Source organism: Camellia sinensis, chromosome 4 (genome assembly GCF_055761805.1).
Source record: "Camellia sinensis isolate YWXY chromosome 4, ASM5576180v1, whole genome shotgun sequence".
NCBI lineage: Eukaryota > Viridiplantae > Streptophyta > Magnoliopsida > Ericales > Theaceae > Camellia > Camellia sinensis.
The window spans coordinates 87,304,490-87,326,300 of NC_138964.1; the positions used below are offsets into that span (position 1 = coordinate 87,304,490).

The following is a 21,811-nucleotide window of genomic DNA, read 5'->3' on the forward strand; positions in this document are numbered from 1 at the left end:
AGATCGACACGGTTGGCCATACAAGGCTTCAAACGGTGCCATGCCAACACTGGATTGAAAACTGTTATTGTAGGCGAACTCCACTAATGGTAAGTGTCTCTCCCACGACCCCTTAAAGTCAAGGACACAACCTCAAAGCATATCCTCAAGGATCTGACTAGTACGCTCGAACTGCCCGTCAGTCTGAGGATGGTAAGCTATGCTAAAAGTTAGTCTAGTGCCCAAGGCACTCTGCAAGCTCTGCCACAGCCGAGCTGTGAAATGCGAATCTCTATCTGAAACAATCGTCACAGGGAGCCTGTGCAACCTCACTATGTCCCTAACATACAGGTCGGCAAGATAGTTTACCGAATCTCTTACGCGCATAGGAATAAAATACCCCGACTTAGTCAACCGGTCAACTACCACCCAAATGGCATCGTTACCCCATTGAGTCCTCGGAAGGCCCACAACAAAATCCATCGTAACATGCTCCCATTTCCACTCACCTATAGGCAAGGGTTGCAACAAACCCGCTGGCCTCTGATGTTTGGCCTTCACTTGCTGACAAGTAAGGCACCTCGATATAAACACCGCCACATCCTTCTTCATACCCCTTCACCAAAACTGACTCTTCAGATCATGATACATCTTTGTACCTCCCGGATGCACTGCAAGGCGTGAATGGTGAAACTCTCGGAACACTTCCTCTCGGCAAGACTCTGGCACAAACAAACGGTCACAGTATCTCAGGTCGGGCTACACAGTCAAACTCTTCTCTACCTTCCCACTGGAGATCTTCTCCCGGAGGGATTCTACCTCAAAGTCACCCTTCTGTGCTTGTAACACTCGGTTCATAAGTGTAGGTTGTACAACTACAGAAAATAGGGCTACAGACTAAATAGACTCGCCCAAATACAAGTCAAATTCACCAAAGGCACCCAACATCTCCCATTCCCAGATGGCAATACAAGCTACACTACTGATAGATTTCCTACTTAAAGCGTCGGCCACCACATTGGCCTTCCCTAGATGGTAATGCAACTCGAAATCATAATCTTCTATGAACTCCATCCATCTTCTCTGCCTCAAGTTCAAGTCCTTCTGTGTAAACAGATACTTCAAACTCTTATGATCAAAAAACACCTCCAATCTCTCACCATATAGATAGTGTCTCCAAATCTTCAAAGAAAAAATCATGTGACCCTCACATGAAGCATTTTTTAGGGCAAAATGAAATTTTCTTCCATTTTCTACTTATTCTCTATTTTTTCACAGTATTTTCTCTCTATTATATTTTCTAAACCCAAAAATACAGTAAAAAAATAGAAAAGAAAAAGGATTTTACATTTTTACCCTAAAAAATGCCTTGTAAGGGTCATTTAATTGGTATCATGGATGGCGGACTGTGAACTCGTGCACAAATCAGCAGATTTTGTGTGAAAGCAGGTCAAATTCCCAAATTGCAATCACATTCAAATCTAACCCAATCATTGATTGTCATGAGCACCCAGGAAGATTTCTCTAAACAGCACGAGCTTCATTGATGATGGAAAAATTAATTTTTGCCTTCAAGCAGTTTTGAATAGGCGACCCAAGGAAGGAAAGCAACAAAAACCCGTTGTAACACCACTCAACCAATGTGATTTTTTAAGCAAATCCTAACTACTATTTTTTCCACTTATTTTACTTATTAGTGTAAAAAAAAGTTAAAAGTTAATTAAAAATAAACAAATTTATAAGTTTATCTATTCTATAATATTATATATAGCCCACACTTTGTTGGCATTATGCCCTTTTTTTTTATTTCTGAAAATACCTGCAAGAACAGTCTTGCCATTATTCAGTTTTTTTTTTTTTTTTTTTTTTTTTTTTTTTTTTTTTTTTTTAATGAAAAAGAAAAACTAAAAATAAAAAATAAAAAACACACTCAACTACCTCATAACACACCTTGATTATAGGTGGTGTTTGGGAAGTGAAATTTTAGCTTTTTTAAGGCTAAAATTTACAAAAAGACAAAATAGGCTAAAATAGTTAATAAGACAAAATATCACATCAAACCCATAATCATTTCACTTTTTCTCTTACAAGCATTACATTTAACTACAAAAAAATCCAATCATCTTTATAAACATAAAAATTTTAACCTACTAAAATAATCAAAAACTAAAATAGCCTACTAAAATAGTAACTTCTCAAACACCCACATAGTGTGATTAAACTTCTAGTATCTATCTATTATAATATATAAAGGGAAGGCTGCCGGTGGTGTTGACACAAATGAGTAATTCTCCTTAGACCTATTTTCTCATTACAATCAATTAAGTTTTTACTCTCTCTACACCTTCCAATATACCAATTTTATGCCATCTTCAACCCTACCTCTCCTTACACCCACTTTCATCTCCTCTCTCTCTCTCTCCCCCCTTCACACTCTTCTTTTTTCCATTACCGCCGCTATCGACCGCCACTGCCGCTACCGTAGGTTGCCACTGTCACCATCTTCACAGCCCTTCAACCACCACGACCACCACTGTCTGGACCATAGCCCCATGATCTCCACCACGCGAACACTCCATCGCGACCTAGCCACCAGCGCCAAAACACTCCATCCTGACCCAGCCACCGCGCGAACTCTCCTCCCTGACCCAACCACCGCATGAACTTTGCACCGCAACCCAGCCATCACGCACATGTGCACACGCGTGTGCGCCGAGAGAGAGAGAGAGACTAGGGTTTCAGATGTGGTAGATCTAGATGTTACAAGGGTGGGGGAATGGTGATCGGAAGAAAGGGAGGGGTTGGGTCGTAGCGGTGGTGGGCCGACCTCTTCTTTTTCTTCACAGATGGTTTCAAAGTGTGGGGCAGGAGTTGGGAGATGGACAGCTGTAGAGGGGCAACAAGAAGAGGCGACGGAGAGGGAGGGCGGCGATGGTGGAAGAAAAAGAGGTGGGTACAGCGGCAAGTTGGATGGTGTGGTGCCAGCGACAAGTTGGGTAGTGCCGACAACAATGGTGGCATGAGATAGAGAGGGTTGGGTGTGTAAAGAAATTGGGGTTTCAAATTTCTAGGGTTCGAGGTCTAAAAAAATAATTTTATCAAATGAGAAAATTGCAATAAAAATAGAATGAAAATGGGAGGTGAAAAGAATTGAAATTGTTGTTTAAGTGGAATTTCCCAACACAAATGTGTCTCATATTTTGGGTTTTTCCAAAATATCCTTATATTTGGAGTTTTTGTAAAAATTATGCAATGAGGAGGATCGGCCTCGAATCCATGACCAAGTTTAATTTTTGTAAAAATATCCTATATGTGCCCTTTTCTCAGTATTAGTCTTATAATTTTTTCTTTTTTTCTTTGTTTTGCGATTTGCACACGCAGGATGCATGTGTGGGCCACTAGTATTTATATATACACACTATGAGTCTCAAGAGCATTTTCCTAACAATATAAAATTTCGACACAAACCCCCCAAAACATCTATCTAAATCTTCCACCACCAAAAGAATTGTATGTTAGAGACATAGGATGGCTGAGTTATCAAAAAAAACAATTAATATATTTTTATACGAATTTAACCTATATATATATATATATATATATTCTTTTAAGCAGACAATCACACACTTAGAACCTGAAACAAGTAAATAAATAAAAACCTAACAAAGGGGGAAAATATAGAGAGAGAGATTAAAGGAGAGGAGTGGGTTACCTTGTAGTCCTTATTATTAGTGGATTGACGCCCAAAGCCGCGCCCTGGTTTTGAATCAGAAGAAGAGTGTATCACACGAAAGCAGTGTTGTTGTTGTTGTTGTTGTTGGCGATTTTCCCATTTTATGTGGTTGTAATAGTACAATCTACTATTGCTTCCCGTTACTGTTATTGTTGTTGTAATGGACATGTTGGCATTAGGAGGAATAATACTCACTTGAAACGGAGAAAATTGGAGAAGACGAAAATGAGTAACTTCTTCGCTCTCTCTCTCTCTCTCGGGCTCTGGCTCTCTTAACTCTCTTGCCGCCACAGGAATTTAGATAAGGGTCCTTCCTTGCTTTGCCCGTCCACACTTGATTTGGTTGTAAACTTGTTTCATAAAAAAATTAAAAATTAATTTGATGAAAGAAACAATAAAAATATTTACAATATTTATTACTTTTAAAAGGTCAAAAATAATTTTTTTTAATTTTAAAATAATATTTTTGATATTTATTTTTATCAAAATTAGTTTCTATTTTTTTTTTTTTTTAATTCTGCAATTTTTTATAAAACACAAACTAAAATGTTTGAAACCCCATAAAGCTCCCACAACTATCATGTGTCAATTTTTTATTTGTTACACTCAATGATATAAAGCCCAACTCTCTTGCGATATCATTGTGGGTGAATTTGTGGATCTAGAGTCTCTAGCATTGGTCTAGAAAAAATTAGCGATAATTATACATAAATAAAAATAGTGGCATCTCTTTAGTCTGAATTGGAGCGTGCTGTAGAGCTCTTTGAGTACTTCATCTTTGTAAAAAATCACGTTGATTAGATATTAATAGCCACTTGATCAAATCAAATTGTGTTTACGATCAGTATGATTTAAAAATAAATTGTTGAAACATATATGATCTAATCAAGTGGCTATTAAATCCAATCAACGTGATTTTTTACAGGGATGAAGTATTCGACGAGCCCTACACATTGAACAGTTTGGATTATTGTGATTAATCAAAAATGGACTGTATTGGACCGTCTAGTTGAAATACCCAACTAGAGACAGTCCAAACCCTAAAAAAAATCTAAGTTATTACAAAATAAATTTGAGTTTTTAGTTTTTTTTCCAATTTAAATCATAATTTTTTGATATGTTTTCAATTTAAATTATTTGCCTATTTTTATTAATTAAAATCAATGTAAGAATAGGTATTTTAGTCATTAAACTCAATGGAAAATGGTATCTTAAACATTTTATGTATGTCTGCATTCACTTTAATAACTAAAATACTCATTTTCCGCCGGCTAAATTAACAAAATTAGCTGAATGATTTACATTGAAAACTAATTAAAAGATTAGAATTTAATTGATAAATTTAAAAACTCAAGGTTTATTTTGTTTGGAAAATTAAATCTTAGGTTTTTTTTTTTTTTTTCTTTCTTTGGTAATTGTCTCAAAAAAATTATATGCCAGTGTGCAATTTATTTGGTAGTTATGTTGGCACACAAAGCATTTCTTATTGTCACAGAGTAATGCACCAAACTACCAAATAATCACTCAAGTAATACACTAGTAATTAGGAGACTAGTAGAAGGTTGTGTGGGTTAGGAAAAATTATTAGATAGTTCAGGGGCACCATCAGATAATACGCCCCATCCATCACCAAATGCCATGCCTTCTGCTATTTTCTCATGACCTAACAAAAACTCATGAGCCATACCCTTGTGAAATATGCTATGTTCATGTCTTTGTTATTTAGTTTAGCCATTGAGAGTAGTTTAGTCTTTCTTCTGGAATTAGATTTTTAGGGTTTCATTAAGAGTAGTTTAGTCTTTCTTCTGCAATTAGGCTTTTAGGTCATGTTTGATTGGGTGGATTAGAGCATGGGATTAGGATTATTAATCCGTGGGCCCAATTATCCTATGTTTGTTTTAACATTTTGGTTTAGGATTATTAATCCAATGGATAATTAATCCAACAAATTTGTAGGATTGTTAGTAATGGGGTAGGGGTGGGATTATTAATCCAATGGATATTAATCCAATTAGATAGTGAATACCACACTAATTTAATAGGATTATTAATACTTCACTATTAATCTTGCGAATCAAACATGACCTTAAGATTTTGGTTTTAACTTATTTATATTGTACTATTGCAACTTTTGCATTTTTATCATCTTCAATACATACGAACTTTCAACTTTGTATCATGGTACCAGAGCCAAAAGACTTGAATCCCTCCGACATCGGAAATTGCATATCATAAGTTATGAAATCTCATATTTTTGAGCTACTAATATATTAGTGAGTAGTGTTAATGGTTTATTATAATAGTTTGGTGGTTAGATTTTTAAATGAAAACCTATCTTATTTCTTTATATTTATTTTATCTTTTTTAATTTCCACCTCAATATTATTCTTTTTTTAAAAAAAAAAAAAAACAAATTGTTACTCATTTATCATTTTTCTTTTTTACCAAAAAAATAAAATAAAAAATAAAAATATATATATTATTTCATGAATGGCCGACAACCCATATGGGTTGCCATGCCTCTCCTATGCCATTTGCTCCTTTCAATCTTTTCATTCTCTTTTCTTTATATTTATTTGTTACTTACTTGCTCCCCAAACAAAAGTTCACTTTTTACTTCTATTTTTTTTTTTTTTAACATACTTCTAGGAAAATGTTTGAGACCCCCTTTGGGGATGACTCCTACACTCTCAAAGTAATTCTGACCCTCCATATATGTGTGGGACCCACTCATATATGTGTAGAGTTCACATCATAAGTGGTCTAAATTTGTGGGGGTCTTGTGGGAATCATTGCTCTTACTTCTATTTATACCACCAAAATTGAAGAACACGTCACTTCTTCAGTTTCTCCTTATTTCCGTGCTCTCTCCTTCATCATGCTCTTATATTTATGATATATTTTGAATTTAGTTTAAGAGTGTTTAGAGCGAGAATTAGTAATTTTCTAAAGAGGAAAGTGATAGGTTTTGTCAACCCTTATATATCTTATGTCTTTGAATTTTAATACGCTATTTGGAGATCTATGGAGAAGAGTAGATGATTAAAGTGTTGGTGACAGAAGAGAATGTTTTGAGATAACTAGGTGGTATATAATATGTTTTCTCTAAATTTCTTTGCAAAGAATTTTTATCTTAATTACTTCTCATATGTACTCGTCTTGATTATTCTGGTCATTTGATAAAATTATGTGGAGTTATTTTGTGTTGATTCGTTTCATTACTTTGATCATTTGATTAATTATGTGAAATTATTTTGTGTTAACAATGTTGATTTGTCTTACTAAATGACATGGAATTGCTCCGTACATAAATTAATTGAACCCTGTCAATAGCTTGCACCAATATGCCCAGATAAGCAGTTGTGTTTGTGTGAGGTGGGTGAGGCTGGTCACTGGTCATGTACTGAGTATGACCAGGTATTTGGTCCTTTATTATGTGCTGAGTTAATCTATTTGTGCACTTTATTAAATTGCTTAGTAATATCGAATTGTTTGTGCCATGTCATAATTATTGGATCCATGTTGATTTATTCTATATCGGAGTCTTATTATTCTTGTCGTATTATATACTTCCCGAGTTAATTTATTTTTCAAGTATAGAGTAATTTGGCGACAATTGGAGTTGGATCATTTAAAGTGATTATTTGAATTAGAGATTTTGGGGCTCTTACTATATATTATTTTTGGAGACAAGTGTATAAATTATGTTTTGGACACTTTTGTGTAATTATTTTTGGAGACATATTTGTACATTTAAGATTATGAGTTATCTGAAATTGTAATTTGAGGCTTATTTAATTTATTAGTAATCCAAAAGCTTATCTCTCAGGCCACTTTGTAGCATGTGCCTTCTCTCAGCCACAATCCGTGACTTCCCCTAGCCACATTGCAGCTTCTTGCAGTTGCTTTTTTTTTTTTTTGTTGCAACGGCTCGTCTGGTGCATCAGAGCCTTTGTCAACCCCTTCTAGACACATATTGTGACACTTCGCAATTCTTCCTAGGACATCTCAACACTTCGCGATTGCTCGTAGAACCCTCGTAGCTCTCTTAACTTCTCTCTTCATCAATGTTGGTATCTCTCTTTTGAGTTCTCTCTCTCTCTCCCTCTCTCTCTCTCTCTCTCCGAATTAACTCTTTCGACCCACTTAGAGTTTGACTTAACTAGCTATTTTGGTTGCCTTTCTATCGTTTGTTCTGTTTGGTTAAGAGACTGACCTTTGTGTTCTGTTGATTGACTTGTTGGATATTTTGGGATGTAATCGGTTCGTAGCATCATAGCTAGTATCATCGCAGCGTTGTTCGCTGCAGTTTGAGTTTCACAACTTCAGTTTTTTGTAGCAGCAATCCTGCTTTAGTTCAACAATCACAATTCGCAGATGTGGATGCCATGCCTTTTTGGGTATTAGGTGCATTTCCACACTATTGTAACAGCTCGAGTTGAAACATGTAACACATCACTCTATTGGTCAATGGGATGTGTTTAATTTCATTATTTTGTTATTTGAAATCCTTTGGTTGGCATATCATTATGTCAGTTAAGTGAAATCCGATCTAGACTTTGATGGAGATGTTCATTTGTACTCAGATTTGTTAGAAAAGTAGTTTAGAACTTTGAATTTCTGATCAAGGTGTTGACACTTGCATTTCTTTTATTTTCTTTTGTAGTTTCTACTTTTCGATGTCGACACCACCTCTTCCTAGTGTCAACACTACTTGATCTGAGTGTTCCAGGTGCAACACGCTTGGAGGTGTCAACACCTGGGCCTTCTGGTGTCAACATTTCACTTGTTTTAAACATGCTTAAACATCACTGCTTTAGGATGTCAACACTCATCCTTGAGGTGTCGACATCTAATAGATCTGTTGTGTATAGCAGCCTTTCTTTTTTTGGGTGTGATGTCTCGGGTCTTGGACCCGACTTGAGCGTGCCTTTCGAACATACTATTTCTCTTTTTTCAGAACTTGGAGTGTTTGTGTTACGTTGGTGTTTGAGAACCAAATTGTAGGCATCGTGCGTTTTTCGAGTCTAAGACATTAATTCCCACACCGACTTGTTTTGACACAAAGAGTCGCCACTTAATTTCTAAAAGGGAATTAAGAAACCTTTAACAATGAAAACTAAGTTAAGGCCTAGTCCATCATAACCAAGAAAATTTCGGGTTTGGGAGCATAGGTACAAAAGGGGAAGGCCATTTACATGGAAGCACCCCCTTTTGCCCAATTCAAAAATTGGCCTCTACTCACTTTCTATTTTAAGATTTTAGTGGTTAATCATTCACATAAATTCATTATTAGACCTAAAACCTTTAACTAACCTAAAACTACATGATTTGAAGAAAAATGAACATCATTTATTTAAGATTAAGAGAATACAGCCATATTTTTGTAAAAAATGATTTTTCATTAAAAAGTGGATTTTATCAATCCATGGTCATAAACCCAATCTAAAATTAACAATATTCATAAAACATCCAAAACATACAATTTGGCACATAAAGAGCATCTAACTTGCATAATTGAAAAACAATGCAAATAGCAAGCACATGCAAAGAAAATTATGAGGACTTACTCAGATGCCCACTTACGCGTCTTACATACATAAAGTAAATATGACCTAAAATGCAACCAACACACATAAAATGCAACCTAGGCCCGGTTTGAGGCTACTAAAATAATGAACATGCACAAAGGTCTGAGATTCTACCATTGTCTTCGAGAAAAAAAATTTCTCCGAGAAAAATTTATTTCTCATGCTTGAGCGACAAATTGATCACTCGAGTAGTTTCATGAGTCATCCAGTATTTTTGCAGGTCTGAGATTCTAGGAGATGTTGATGTTCGCTCAAGCGTAGGATTGGTCACTCGAGCGGTCTGCCGTTGCTTGGTTTGAAGTTCTGGAAGTGTGAGTTCTACGCTTGAGTGAAGGTTTTATTGCTCGAGTGGTGTGGTGTGACACTCGAGCGGTCTGTTTCGGATCAGCACTTTAAAAATTCATTTTTTCTTCATTCTTTCCGGATTTTTCTCTCTTCTCTCTCTCTGTGCCATTTGTTGAGCTCCAAGTTCATTAAACCTTAGATTTCATCTCCTTAGAGTAAGAATCTCAATTTGATTCCTTATACAAAAATGTAGAGCACAAAAAGGGCTTTCTTTTAATCGGAGCGGATCGTGCTTTCATTGACGTTGGATTTCCGGGCCTCCTTTTCTCTTTGCTAGAGGTAGGGATTTCTTTACTTCTCTTCAATATCTTCTTATAGATATATAGGTGGTATATTTGTATTGCATAAAAACTTCATGTTGAGGAGATTTTCTTAAAGGCATGCAAAGGAAGTGATGGTGCTCAAAATAAGGGAGTTAAATTAAGATTAAAGTGGATTAAGGAATTTTTGGGTAGCTAGAACATGGTCTTGTGCTTTAAAGTAAAAAAAAAAAAAAAAAACCTAAATTTTGTCTAACCCTAGTTGTGGATTTTATTTTCTTTAAAATGATAAATTATTTCAATTGGCTCTAAATTCTTGGAAATTAAGTTTATGTTTGGTTAATTAAATATAGAATGGATGATTATAATATGTTGTGAGAACAATTATTGTGAAATGAGTTTACGTCGTAATAAATTGGTAATGAGAAATTGGACTAATGAACTAGGAAGATGGGTATGATCTTGAATGTAGTGTGAAATTGAATAGGAGGTGTTAGTGTTGAGAAGTAAAAAATATTGTGGGATACAAATTGTAATTGTTTCTAATGATGAACTTTTATTCTTATCATGGAATGTGTTGTTGGGTTAATGTATAATGGAAATAATGAATGAATGTTGTTGGTTTGATTTATGAGTTGTAAAGAAATGAATGATATGATGAATTGATGGATTGTGATATTGGAATAAGGGTCTATTTCTTTCTGGCTCGTGACTGGTAAAGCGTGGCGCTTGATAGAGGTTTCGATTTTCTTCCAAAGTAGCACCTGGAAAAACATGTGGTTTGATGAGAGATATATAGGTTCCACGTTCCTTTCAGCTTGTGACAAGCAAAGCATGGCGCTTGGGATAGGTTCTAGCTTTTCTTTCGGAGTAGCATCTGGTAAACTGTGTTAGTATGGCTTGGTGAAGCCGATTATTGGTATGTTACTCATTGAGAATCTTGTGGTAATTCCGTTATGTGATTGTAAAAATTATTAGATGTAAAAGTTAAAGTGTGTAATATGTAGAATGTGTTAAAGCGCGTAAGTGTTTAGGGTTTTGTGGGTTGAAGAGTGTTAAAGGTGAATTAAAAGTAATAATGTTTAGTTGGTTTGAACCTTATCTAAGGAAACGAGTTTTAAGGGAACCATGTGACTGAATTTTGAAATGATAAAGAGTAAACAAAGGAGGTTTCTACGAAATGGCAAGTGGGATTTTATAAAAAAACTTATCTATTTATGTAAATATATTTTACAAATAAAAAGATATCTTATTTATGTATTGTCACGACCCCAACCCGCCTCTATAGGTTGAAGCAATGATTGGCCAGTATTCCCAGATTACCAAAGGCTTGCCTTAACAAAACCATGAAGACTAATATATATATATATATATAGGGCTATATAGCAGAATTCATCAATTACTTCTTAAGTCCATAGAGCGGTGCATAAGTACATGAGAAACACACGACTTTATTGGCTATATCTTGTATAATTTACATCATTTACATATCCAAAAAGAAAGTGTAACATAACATCCATAAGTACAAAACTCGCTTATACGTACAACTCGCCCTTCAAAACTTCTCCCAGAAGGATAAAAGGAAACAAAAGAAGAAAAGATAAACAAAGAAAACTCCATAACAAGTCCATGCTCATTATTGGTGCTCCTTCTCTTGAACACCTACATATATATATATATATATATATTAAAGAATGAGCCAGGCCCAGTGAATAATATTATGGTAAGGTGGTAATAAATGAATTCCAAACTCATAATGAAGATTCAATTCACATTACATCTATACATTTCATAAGTAAGCATGATATATGGTATATCCATTAGAACTACTTAATAGAATAACCGGCCCAGGTATCGGTTAAACAACGCCACATCCTCCAGTGGCTAAGAGATCTCAAATAGGTCATGGACCATGTTTCCGTCCCCTATGACTTAGGACTAATCTAAGGATGCCATTGACAACTTTATGTAAAATAGAGGACATTCATTCATTCAAGTACAAAAAGGAATTCATAATCCATTGCATAGTACCAAGCTTTCTAAAACAATTTGAACATAATGTTACAATAATATTACTCACAAATGGCTCGTGCTTGACTTAGCTTCCTTGTGGCTTTAACCTACATAATTCAAATGCAAACATTGATGAAACATAAACAAAATGGGTAACCATCTTTTCTTAGTTTTTGTTTTCTAACTAAACGTGACTTTAATTGGTTTCTAATTATATTTAATCTTTAATTGACCATAAAATATGCATACAAAGGCTTATAAATGAGTTTCCTAACTTCTATTGAAATCCAATGCACACAAATGAAGCATGTCTTCCAATGTCTATATTGTCCTTTCTGATTGACCGTCGGTTTGTGGATGGAAGACGATACTAAATTTCAATTCTGTTTCACTTTCTGCAAACTTTGCTGAAACCTTGACACAAACTTGGAGTCTTTATCCTATACAATAGAAATAGGCACACCATGAAGTCGAATAATCTCATCTATATACGAGGTAGCTAACTTGTCCGCATTGTACAAAGACTTTACGGGTAAGAAATGTGCAAACTTGGTCAGTCTATCAACAATGACTCAAATTGAATCCATACCTCTTGGCGTGCGAGGCGAACCAACTACAAAATCCATTGTAATGTGTTCCCATTTTCATTCTGGAATAGAGAGAGGTTGAGTAGGGATGCCAAATTCTTCATTGACTTTCATTTAGGACCAACTCTATCTCCATCTTCTGAAGGTCTTGAAGTATATCCCCTTGTTGGGTGAGTAGGCATGCCAAATTCTTCATTGACTTTCAACTAAGGGCATCTGCCACAATATTTGCCTTACCAAGATGATATTGTATATGTAGGTCATAGTCCTTCATCAGTTCTAGCTATCTCCTCTACCTCATATTGAGCTCCTTCTGGGTAAACAGGTACTTCAGGCTCTTATGGTCTCTGAACACCTCGCATGTAGCCCCATTTAAGTAGTGACACAAAATCTTTAATCCAAAAACCACAGCTGCCAATTCCAAGTAGTGAGTTGGATACTTCTTTTCATGCGGCTTTAGTTGGTGAGAAGCATAAGCAATCACGTTTTTATTTTGTATCAAAACACACACCAATCCTTTGTGTGATGCGTCGCTATAGATAACAAACCCCTCTGTACCCGATGGTAGAACAAGAATTGGTGTTGTAATCAACCTAGTCTTTAGTTCTTGAAAGGCAGAATCTCTATCTTCCGTCCACTCAAATGGTGTTACTTTCTGTGTCAGCTGGGTAAGTGACACTACTATTTTGGAGAAATCCTTGACAAACCTTCTGTAATAACCTGCCAAACCGAGGAAACTCTGAACTTCTGTAACATTAGTGGGTCTTGGCCAATTTACTATTGCTTTAATTTTCTAGGGATCGATGGAAATACCTTCTTTATCAATAACATGCCCCCAAAAATGTCACACTAGATAGTAGGGGTGAGCAGCGGATATACCGATCCGCCAAAACCGACCGAACCGAACCGATCCGCCGCATTTTGGACGGATGCGTGATGACGAGCGGACGGTTGCGGATTGATTTTCTCAAATCCACCAATTTGGCGGACGGATGGCGGATTTGAGATTTTTTGGCCGCAACCGAACCGCCAAACCGCCAAATCGCGAGCACCCCTAGTAATTTATAAGACTTTGTATTTTCAATTTGTTTAAATATTATGTTTGTATTTTCAATTGAAAAAGAGTTTAAATATTCTGTTGAAAAAAAATTTTCAACTAGAATATATTTTTTGAATTGAAAAAAATAAACGTATTATTCATATATATTTTTTAGTTTTTAAATGTAACTCTAAAAATAATAAATAAAAAATATGATATATGCTGGTTGGTTTTTGTTTTCAAAAACATATGTAGATGTAACAATACAGAGACATTCAATCTCTACTACTGCTCTGTTCATCGTTTTGATGGTTTGAATTGTTATTATATTTTAAGAATCACAGATTGTAATACTTTATGGGGATGAATCATGCTGTGATTGTAATATATGGATGAGGCATGTGATCGTGATATTCTAAAGTTTCAAACTTTTTTTCTTTGGATAAGGCATACAGTGATTGTAAGACTTTTTTAAGTCATTGACTGTACTACTTTCTTTTTCTTTTTTTTCTTTTTTTTTTGTTTGAGGAAGTGCACAAGTTGAATTATGTTGAAAATTTATATAATTTTAAACCGCCAAACCGATTCGCATCCATCCGCCAAACCGTCAATCCGCTCAATCCACATCCGCCGGATTGGCGGACGGATGCGGATTGATTTCCTTCAATCCGCCAATCTGGCGGACGGATGGCGGATTGGAGGTTCCGTGGCCGCAACCGACCCGCGCCCACCCCTACTAGATAGCCAGAATTCACACTTTTTCAACTTTGCATACAATTGTTTATCTCTAAGAGTCTAAAGGATCAATCTTAAATGTTGTTCATTGTCCCCCTCACTTTTAGAGTAAACCAGAATATCATCGATGAAGACTACTACAAACTCATCCAGATAAGGATTGAAAATCCTATTCATTAGGTCCATAAAATACTGCTGGAGCATTAGTGACCCCAAATGGCATAACAAAAAACTCGTAATGGTTGGTTCTGAATGCTGTCCTCCCAATATCTTCTACTTTAACATTAAGTTGATGATACCCCGATCTAAGATCAATCTTGGAGAAAATTTGTGCCCCTTGAAGTTTGTCAAACAAGTCATCAATTCTCAGCAGTGGATACTTGTTTTTAATAGTCACCTTGTTCAGCTCTTTGTAATCAATACAAAAACGAAGAGTTCCATTCTTCTTTTTCACAAATAAAACTGGTGAACCCCAGGGCGAAGTGCTAGGTCGGATGAAACCTTTATCTAATAAGTCTTGCAAATAAATTTTCAATTCCTTGAGCTCTACTAGCGATATTCTGTAAGAAGTCTTTGAAATTGGTTGGGTTCCCAGCACAACATCACCTGTAAACTCGATTTCTCTATCAATCAATTTGCCTGGTAATTCATCAGGAAACACATCTAAAAATTCTCTCACTACTGATATGTTATCCAAACTACTATCAGATTCCTGTGCAGTCAAAATACTACACAAATATCCCCCTGACACCTCTTCTTAAGTAATTTATAGGCTTTCATAGACGAAAGAAGATACGGAGGTGGCACTACACCTCAACCTTGAAAAGAGAACCCTTCTTGATTCAGTGGTTGAAATGAGATGGACTTTGATACACAATTTATTGTGGCACAATTAAATGACAATCAATCCATTCCCAAAATAGCATCAAAATGACTTATTTCTATAGGTAGCAAATCAACAGTTAAACTAACATTCCTAACTAATATTTCACAGTCCCAATAAATAAATGTACATAACATAGCCTCGTCAGAAGGTATAGATACTAACATTAAATAATGCAAGGGTTCTGGCAATTTGTTCAACTTATTCACGAATTGGCTAGACACAAATGAATATATGGAACTCAAATCTATTAAAATATATGCATCATGAGTATAGATGGAAAGTATACCTAACATAACTGGCTCCGCGCTTTAAGCATCTCCTGGAACTAGGGCAAACATTCTTGCTTGTCTCACCAGTTCTTTTCCTATAGTACTAGGCTTTGGAATTGGTCTCTAAATCGATCCCGATGAGCTACTTGCACCTTTTGAAGAGCTTTGTCGAATTCTTGGACAATCTCTTATCAAGTGTCCCATTTGCCCACATCCGAAACAAGCTCCAGTGCTTCAGCGGCAGATCCCATAATGATTTTTTCCACAATCTGGACATACTAGCATGACTTTGCTCCCTTGACTAGTTCCACTGGTAGTTCTTATACTTGGCTTCTTGATGGATAAAGTTGTTGGCCTTTTCCTTATATCATACCCTAGTCTTTTGTTAAACCATTTCTTGGATTTTTGTTCATCATTTGCATTCGCCTCGGCCATGAGCGCCTTATCCAAAACTTTCGTATAAGTTGAAAATTTAAAAAGGTTCACTTTATCTCAAAGTGGTCCTCAAAGTCCTTCCTCAAATTTCCTTACTTTGATGTACTTGGTATTAACCATGTGTGGAGCAAACCTGGCTAGTTTCGTAAACTTGGCATCATATTCCGCTACTATGCCCTCACCCTATTTAAGTGCTTGAAACTCTGTTGCTTTTCTATGCCTGATTGATCGTGAAAAGCACTTGTCGTAGAAAATTTCCAAAAAGCGGTTCCAAGTAATGCCCTCATATTGGCCTTTCACTAACATCCACCATCTACGTGCTTTCTGTGCTAGGGTAAAAGTAGCAAGGGCAACTTTCTGAGTTTTTGTACAAGGAAATACCTCAAAGAACTTCTCCGCCTCTAACACCCATGCTTCAACCTTCAATGGGTCAATTTCTCCCTCAAACTGAGTTCGTTTCATTTTCTTGTATTCTCTGATCAATGCCATTGTTGTTGTTGTTGTTGTTTTGGTTGCGGTTTTGGTTGTAGTGGTGGTTGTTGTTCTCGTTGTTGTTATTCTTGATTCCTCTGCTATCTCAAGGCCACTACTACTTTTGCCACCCCTTCTAACATTCTCCCTAATCGATCCAAGAGGCTAGTAGAAGACTCAACTCTTTCTCTCACCATGATGCTATGCATGCAAAACATATGTTAAGTAATATGATGTATCTATATAATGATTTAATAATTAACACATAAGATGCGCACCTTGTCATACACACTCATCATGAATGAATTCTTAAAGTTCTTGTAGGGAAAACCAATGCTCTAGGGGACAGTGTGTGTGTGTATAAACTCGTGCTCTGATACCACCCTGTCATGACCCCATCCCGCCCCAAAATAGGATAGTGGACATGACTGGTGTGATAACCCTGTTCCGTATTATGTTAATTGATCTTGATTATGATTATGATTATATGTTTGGTATGGTCTTGTGTGATAATTATGTGATTATATGTGTTTTTGTATTTTTATCTGTTCACTGTAGGAAAATCTTTTTGATTTTCTCCTTTAAGATTTAAATTGAAGGCCTTAAAGGCGTCAGAAACTGAAATTGATTATGCCATTGTGATTAGCGTAATTTTTAGTACCTATGGTGAAATTTAATTGAAAACTAATTCGGAATGAATTTATTAGTTTAAACTGATTGAATTAAGCACAATTACTTAATCCTAATCAAGTTTGATTAAGAAAGCTTATATAAGGGGCCCTATTACACTTAACCTCATTCTTTTGAGCTCAAATATGAAAATCACACTCTAGAGAGAGAGAGGGCCGGTTCTAGATAGAGGAAGAGGAATAATTGGGTATTTTGGCCCAAAGTTTATGAGTTTGGAAGCTACACTCAAGATTTAACTACATTTGTGAAGATTGGAGCCCCTAGGTGAGTAAATTCATGAGTTTGAGTTTGTGATTTTGTGGATTCAAAGTTAGATGGTGATCAAGAACATAAAATGAGTTGAATTTGATGATTATGAAATCATTATAAGTATGCATGCAAGAAATTGCCATGAATTTGTATATTTGAGCATGAAGTATATGATCCATGTTGAAATTTGATTGAAGTTCATGCTTGTGATCATCCCTTCATCATTTAAGTTGAGAATGGAGATTATATCCCACATACAAGTACAATTCATAGAGGTATGAGTTTTGAATGCATGAATTTAATGTGTTGGAAGTAAGTTTGGTATAATTTGGGTATGCATGTAATTGATTCATAGGATTTGAGCTTCATAATGTAGTGAATTGGTGTTTGTATCATGTTAGTAGATGTTTATGAGAGTTATGGGTCATAAAATGCAAGCTATGTCAATTTGAATGCAAGTTTGAAGCTCAAACTGGTTGCTGGAAATTCCAGAATTTGGCATGTCCGCTCAAGTGGGGGAGAACGCCACTCGAGCAGGAAATATTAGTTCCCAGAACTTTTGCAGGCATTGATGTTCACTCGAGCTGGGAGAGTCACGCTCAAGTGTCAGTTACATGTTTCGACTCTCAGCTCGAGCGTCCAAAGTCACGCTCGAGCACAAAAATGAGGCAACCAGTACTTTTGCAGACCAGATGGGTCTGCTTGAGCGTTAGAAACCGCACTCGAGCAGGGAGCCCTGTTTTAGAAATTTTGTAAAGATAAATTTATGTTTTGTTTCCATTTTCTTTCACTTCTAAGCACTCTTAGACATACATTGAGCATTGTAAATGGACTAAGAAGATAAGAAAAAAGCCTAAGAGGAATGGATTGAATCATTTGTGACCCGATATGTGTTATGTATTATGTAGGGTCAAGCGCAAGGACGAATCCACCAGCAGAACACTGTGAGTAATATCTTAGTAAAAATATTTTGAAGTATGCTATTTGTCCAATCGCTTACTCCTATTCGAGTTTCATAAGTTTGTTAAATTGAATATGGACAAATATCCGTTTGATATGAATGATTGGGCCAAAGGTTGTTTGATATGAATGATTGGGCCAAAGGCCGTTTGATACGAATGATTGGGCCAAAGGCCATTTGATATGAATGATTGGGCCAAAGGCCATCGAATAGGAACGAATCGGGCCCGAGGCCATTTGATACGTCTAGATCTGTGGTCGTTTGATACACTAGATAGAAACATGAATTGGGCCCAAGGCCGTCTGATGTATTTGTTTCAAATTCCGTTCATGTATCTCCTTTATTGATAATATTCACTAGGCTTTTGCTCACTCTCATTCATGTGTCTGTAGGTGAGCCAAAAGATGTCCAAACCCAGCCTCAGTGAAGTATGTGAGAAACAGTCAAAGTTTTGAGGAGTCAGCCAATACGTCTCACGCACGAAACTTGTTTTTGCCCTTTCATTCTTTTGTTATATTTTTGCTATGTTGACGAAAACGTGGGATTACCTTTGTATATAAGTTTTGTTTGGCTGACTGCATAATTGAAAGTTCCTGGATATAGATTAACTCTATGAGTATGTGTGAGTTATAATGAAATACTTTTGGAATGATTTTGCTATACCATGTAAGCACAGCTCTATGGACAATTTGTAAGTTTACTTCTGTTTTGGCCCCCTCAACTCTGATAAGATATGTTTTATTGAGTTTGAGGCCGTAGGTAATCCCTTGATTATTGGTCGGTTATGACCTTAATCCATAGGGGCCGGTTCGGCTCATGGCAGAGTGGTATCAAAGCACGAGTCAATAACTCACACACTTGTCCAAAAAAGCGATAATCATCTAGAAAAGATCTAGGATGCATTCATGTGATAAGTAGGAATCTGTAAACATTAAGAATGTGCTTAAATGCTTCGAGATAAATGATTATGTGTTATATGTTGTGATTTACTTGCATTGCGAATTATGTGAATATGCATGCTCTTTGGTATATGCATACTTGTGAAACTTTTATATAAAGAATAATGCAAGTCTAATCAGATGGTGAGAATGAGAGGTGATGAGATAGAGGAGTCCTCTACTACCAGAATGGATAGGATGGAAAGATTGATTTAGGAAATGGTAAAAACATTGAGGCAACAACAACAGTGGCAACAACCACATCCTCCACCTCTACCTCCGGCTCCATCTGTGCCAGACTTACAGAACGATGACTGAATAATAGCTCTCACCAAAGAGTTTAACAAAATGAAAACGCCAGAGTTTCATGGAGGATTAGATCTGTTGAGGAACGAAGCATGGGTTCTCGGTATCGAAAAACTATTTGAAGTGTTTCCTTGTTTAGAGACACATAAAGTATTTCTAGCCACCTTTACGCTAGAAGTTGAAGCAAGAAGATGGTGGATGTTAATGTGTGAGAATCATAAAGACATTGAATGGACGCAATTCCTGGAAATTTTCTATGACAAGTACTTTCCACAGTGTGTCCATGATAGGAAAGTGTCAGAGTTCATGGAACTTAAGCAAAATAGCATGACAGTAGCTGAGTATGAGGCCAAGTTCACCAAGTTGGCCAGATTTGCACCATATGTGGTCAACACCGACTACAAGAAAGCGAGGCATTTTGAAGGTGGGCTTCGCAATGATATGTTAGAGAGAGTGAACGTCCTCAGGCTGGAAACCTATATTGGGGTGCTGGATCAGGCCATAATATCAGAAGCTAACATAGCCAGACAGGCCAAAACAACAACTGACTAGAAAGGTAGTAAAAGACAGGGCTTTTTTTCGAAGAAGAAATTTTTGAAAAAGCAGAATACGGGCTCCTCAAGTACTTCGAATTCTTCCTGAGATACATCTCCAATGTACAATATTCGTAGTAAAAGGCATCGCGAAGTTTGTTACTGTGTGTCAGGAGCTTGCTTTAAATATAGTAAAACGGGGCATATGGCCAGAGATTGTAATCAGAACAGTGGAAAGTTAGCTGCTAGCTCAACTGTATCGATCCCAAAACCGGGAACTACTGTGAGGCTTGCTATCACCGGAGATACCGTGAGGCAAGGGAGAATTTTTGCACTTGTTCCGGGCGATACACGGAATGCCAATACCGTTGTCTCAGGTATTATCTCTATATGCAATCAGGATGCTTTTGCGTTAATTGACTCTGGATCAACACACACTTTCGTGACATATTCATTCATATCTAGATTGGGTAGACCCTTAGAATCACTACCATATTTGTTGTGTGTATCTGCTCCATCTGGGAAATCTGTGTTGTGTACATCTATTTGTCGATTTTGTGATATACATATTAGGAATGCTACTTTGTGTGTAGACTTACTACCCTTGGACTTTAGACATTTTGATATAATTCTGGGCATGGATTGGTTAACTAAATATTGTGCCATCATTGATTGTGTAACAAAACGAGTTGTATTTAGACCTCTGGAACCGACAGAAATTGTGTTTGTGGGTAATGGGGTAGTGCCTCCACCTTATTTGATATTTGCAATGAAAGCATGTAAATTGATCAGGAAATGGTGCCAGGGTTATTTCTGTTGTGTGCTATCTAAACAATCTGAGAATGTTAAATTGAACAGTATCCCTATTGTTAGAGAATTTCTAAATGTGTTTCCAAATGAATTACCAGGGGAATTAGTGGACAGGGAGATAGAGTTTACTATCGAAATTGTGCCAGGCACTCAGCCTCTTTCTAAAACTCCTTACAGAATGGCTACTGCTGAAATGAAAGAATTGAAAGAACAGTTGCAAGACTTACTTGATAAAGGATTTATACGACCTAGTACTTCACCATGGGGTGCACTGGTTTTATTTGTGAAAAAGAAAGACAGAACCTTACGCTTGTGTATTGACTACCGAGAATTGAACAAGGTGACAATAAAGAATAAATATCCCTTACCTTGTATTGATGGTTTGTTTGACCAGTTGCAGGGATCACAAGTGTTTTTCAAAATTGATTTACGATCCGGGTATCACCAATTGAAAGTAAAAGCAGAAGATGTTGAGAAAATTGCGTTTCGAACAAGATATGACCATTATGAATTTCTTGTTATGCCATTTGGGGTAACTAATGGTCTTGCCACACTTATGGACCTAATGAACCGAATTTTTAAGACCTACCTTGATGAATTTGTTGTAGTTTTTATTGATGATATTTTGATATATTCAAAGAATAGACTTGAACATGAACACCACTTGAGAACCATCTTGCAAACACTTAGAGAAAAGAAATTATTTGCCAAACTAAAGAAGTGTGAATTTTGGTTGGTTGAAGTTATTTTCTTAGGGCATGTTATCAATAAAGAGGGGATTTCAGTGGACCCACAGAAAATAAAGGCAATTGCGAATTGGCCTACATCGACAAATTTAACAGAGGTCCGCAGCTTCATGGGCTTAGCTGGGTACTACAGAAGGTTTGTGAAGGATTTTTCAAAAATAGCCGTGCCTCTTACCCAACTGACACGCAAAGGACAACCGTTTGAATGGAACGACAAAAGAGAATTTGCCTTTTA

The 21,811-nt window shown here is 36.4% G+C and overlaps 1 protein-coding gene across 4 annotated transcripts in view; it reads right to left on the minus strand.

Annotated features, from left to right (window-relative positions):
• Nucleotides 1-4,072, minus strand: part of LOC114294519 (Tetratricopeptide repeat (TPR)-like superfamily protein) — a 78,717-nt gene extending 74,645 nt beyond the window's left edge. For 2 of the 4 annotated variants that reach the window (XR_014366733.1, XM_082925292.1), the window contains exon 1: nt 3,692-4,072. Coding sequence is in view for 3 of the 4 variants with exons in the window: in XM_082925292.1 (XP_082781418.1) it covers nt 3,692-3,880 (189 nt within the window). In the remaining variant the exon portion in view is untranslated. The remainder of the gene's footprint in view (nt 1-3,691) is intronic. The other 2 variants (XM_082925293.1, XM_082925291.1) reach the window with 2 other exon arrangements.
• Nucleotides 4,073-21,811: the final 17,739 nt, after the last annotated feature.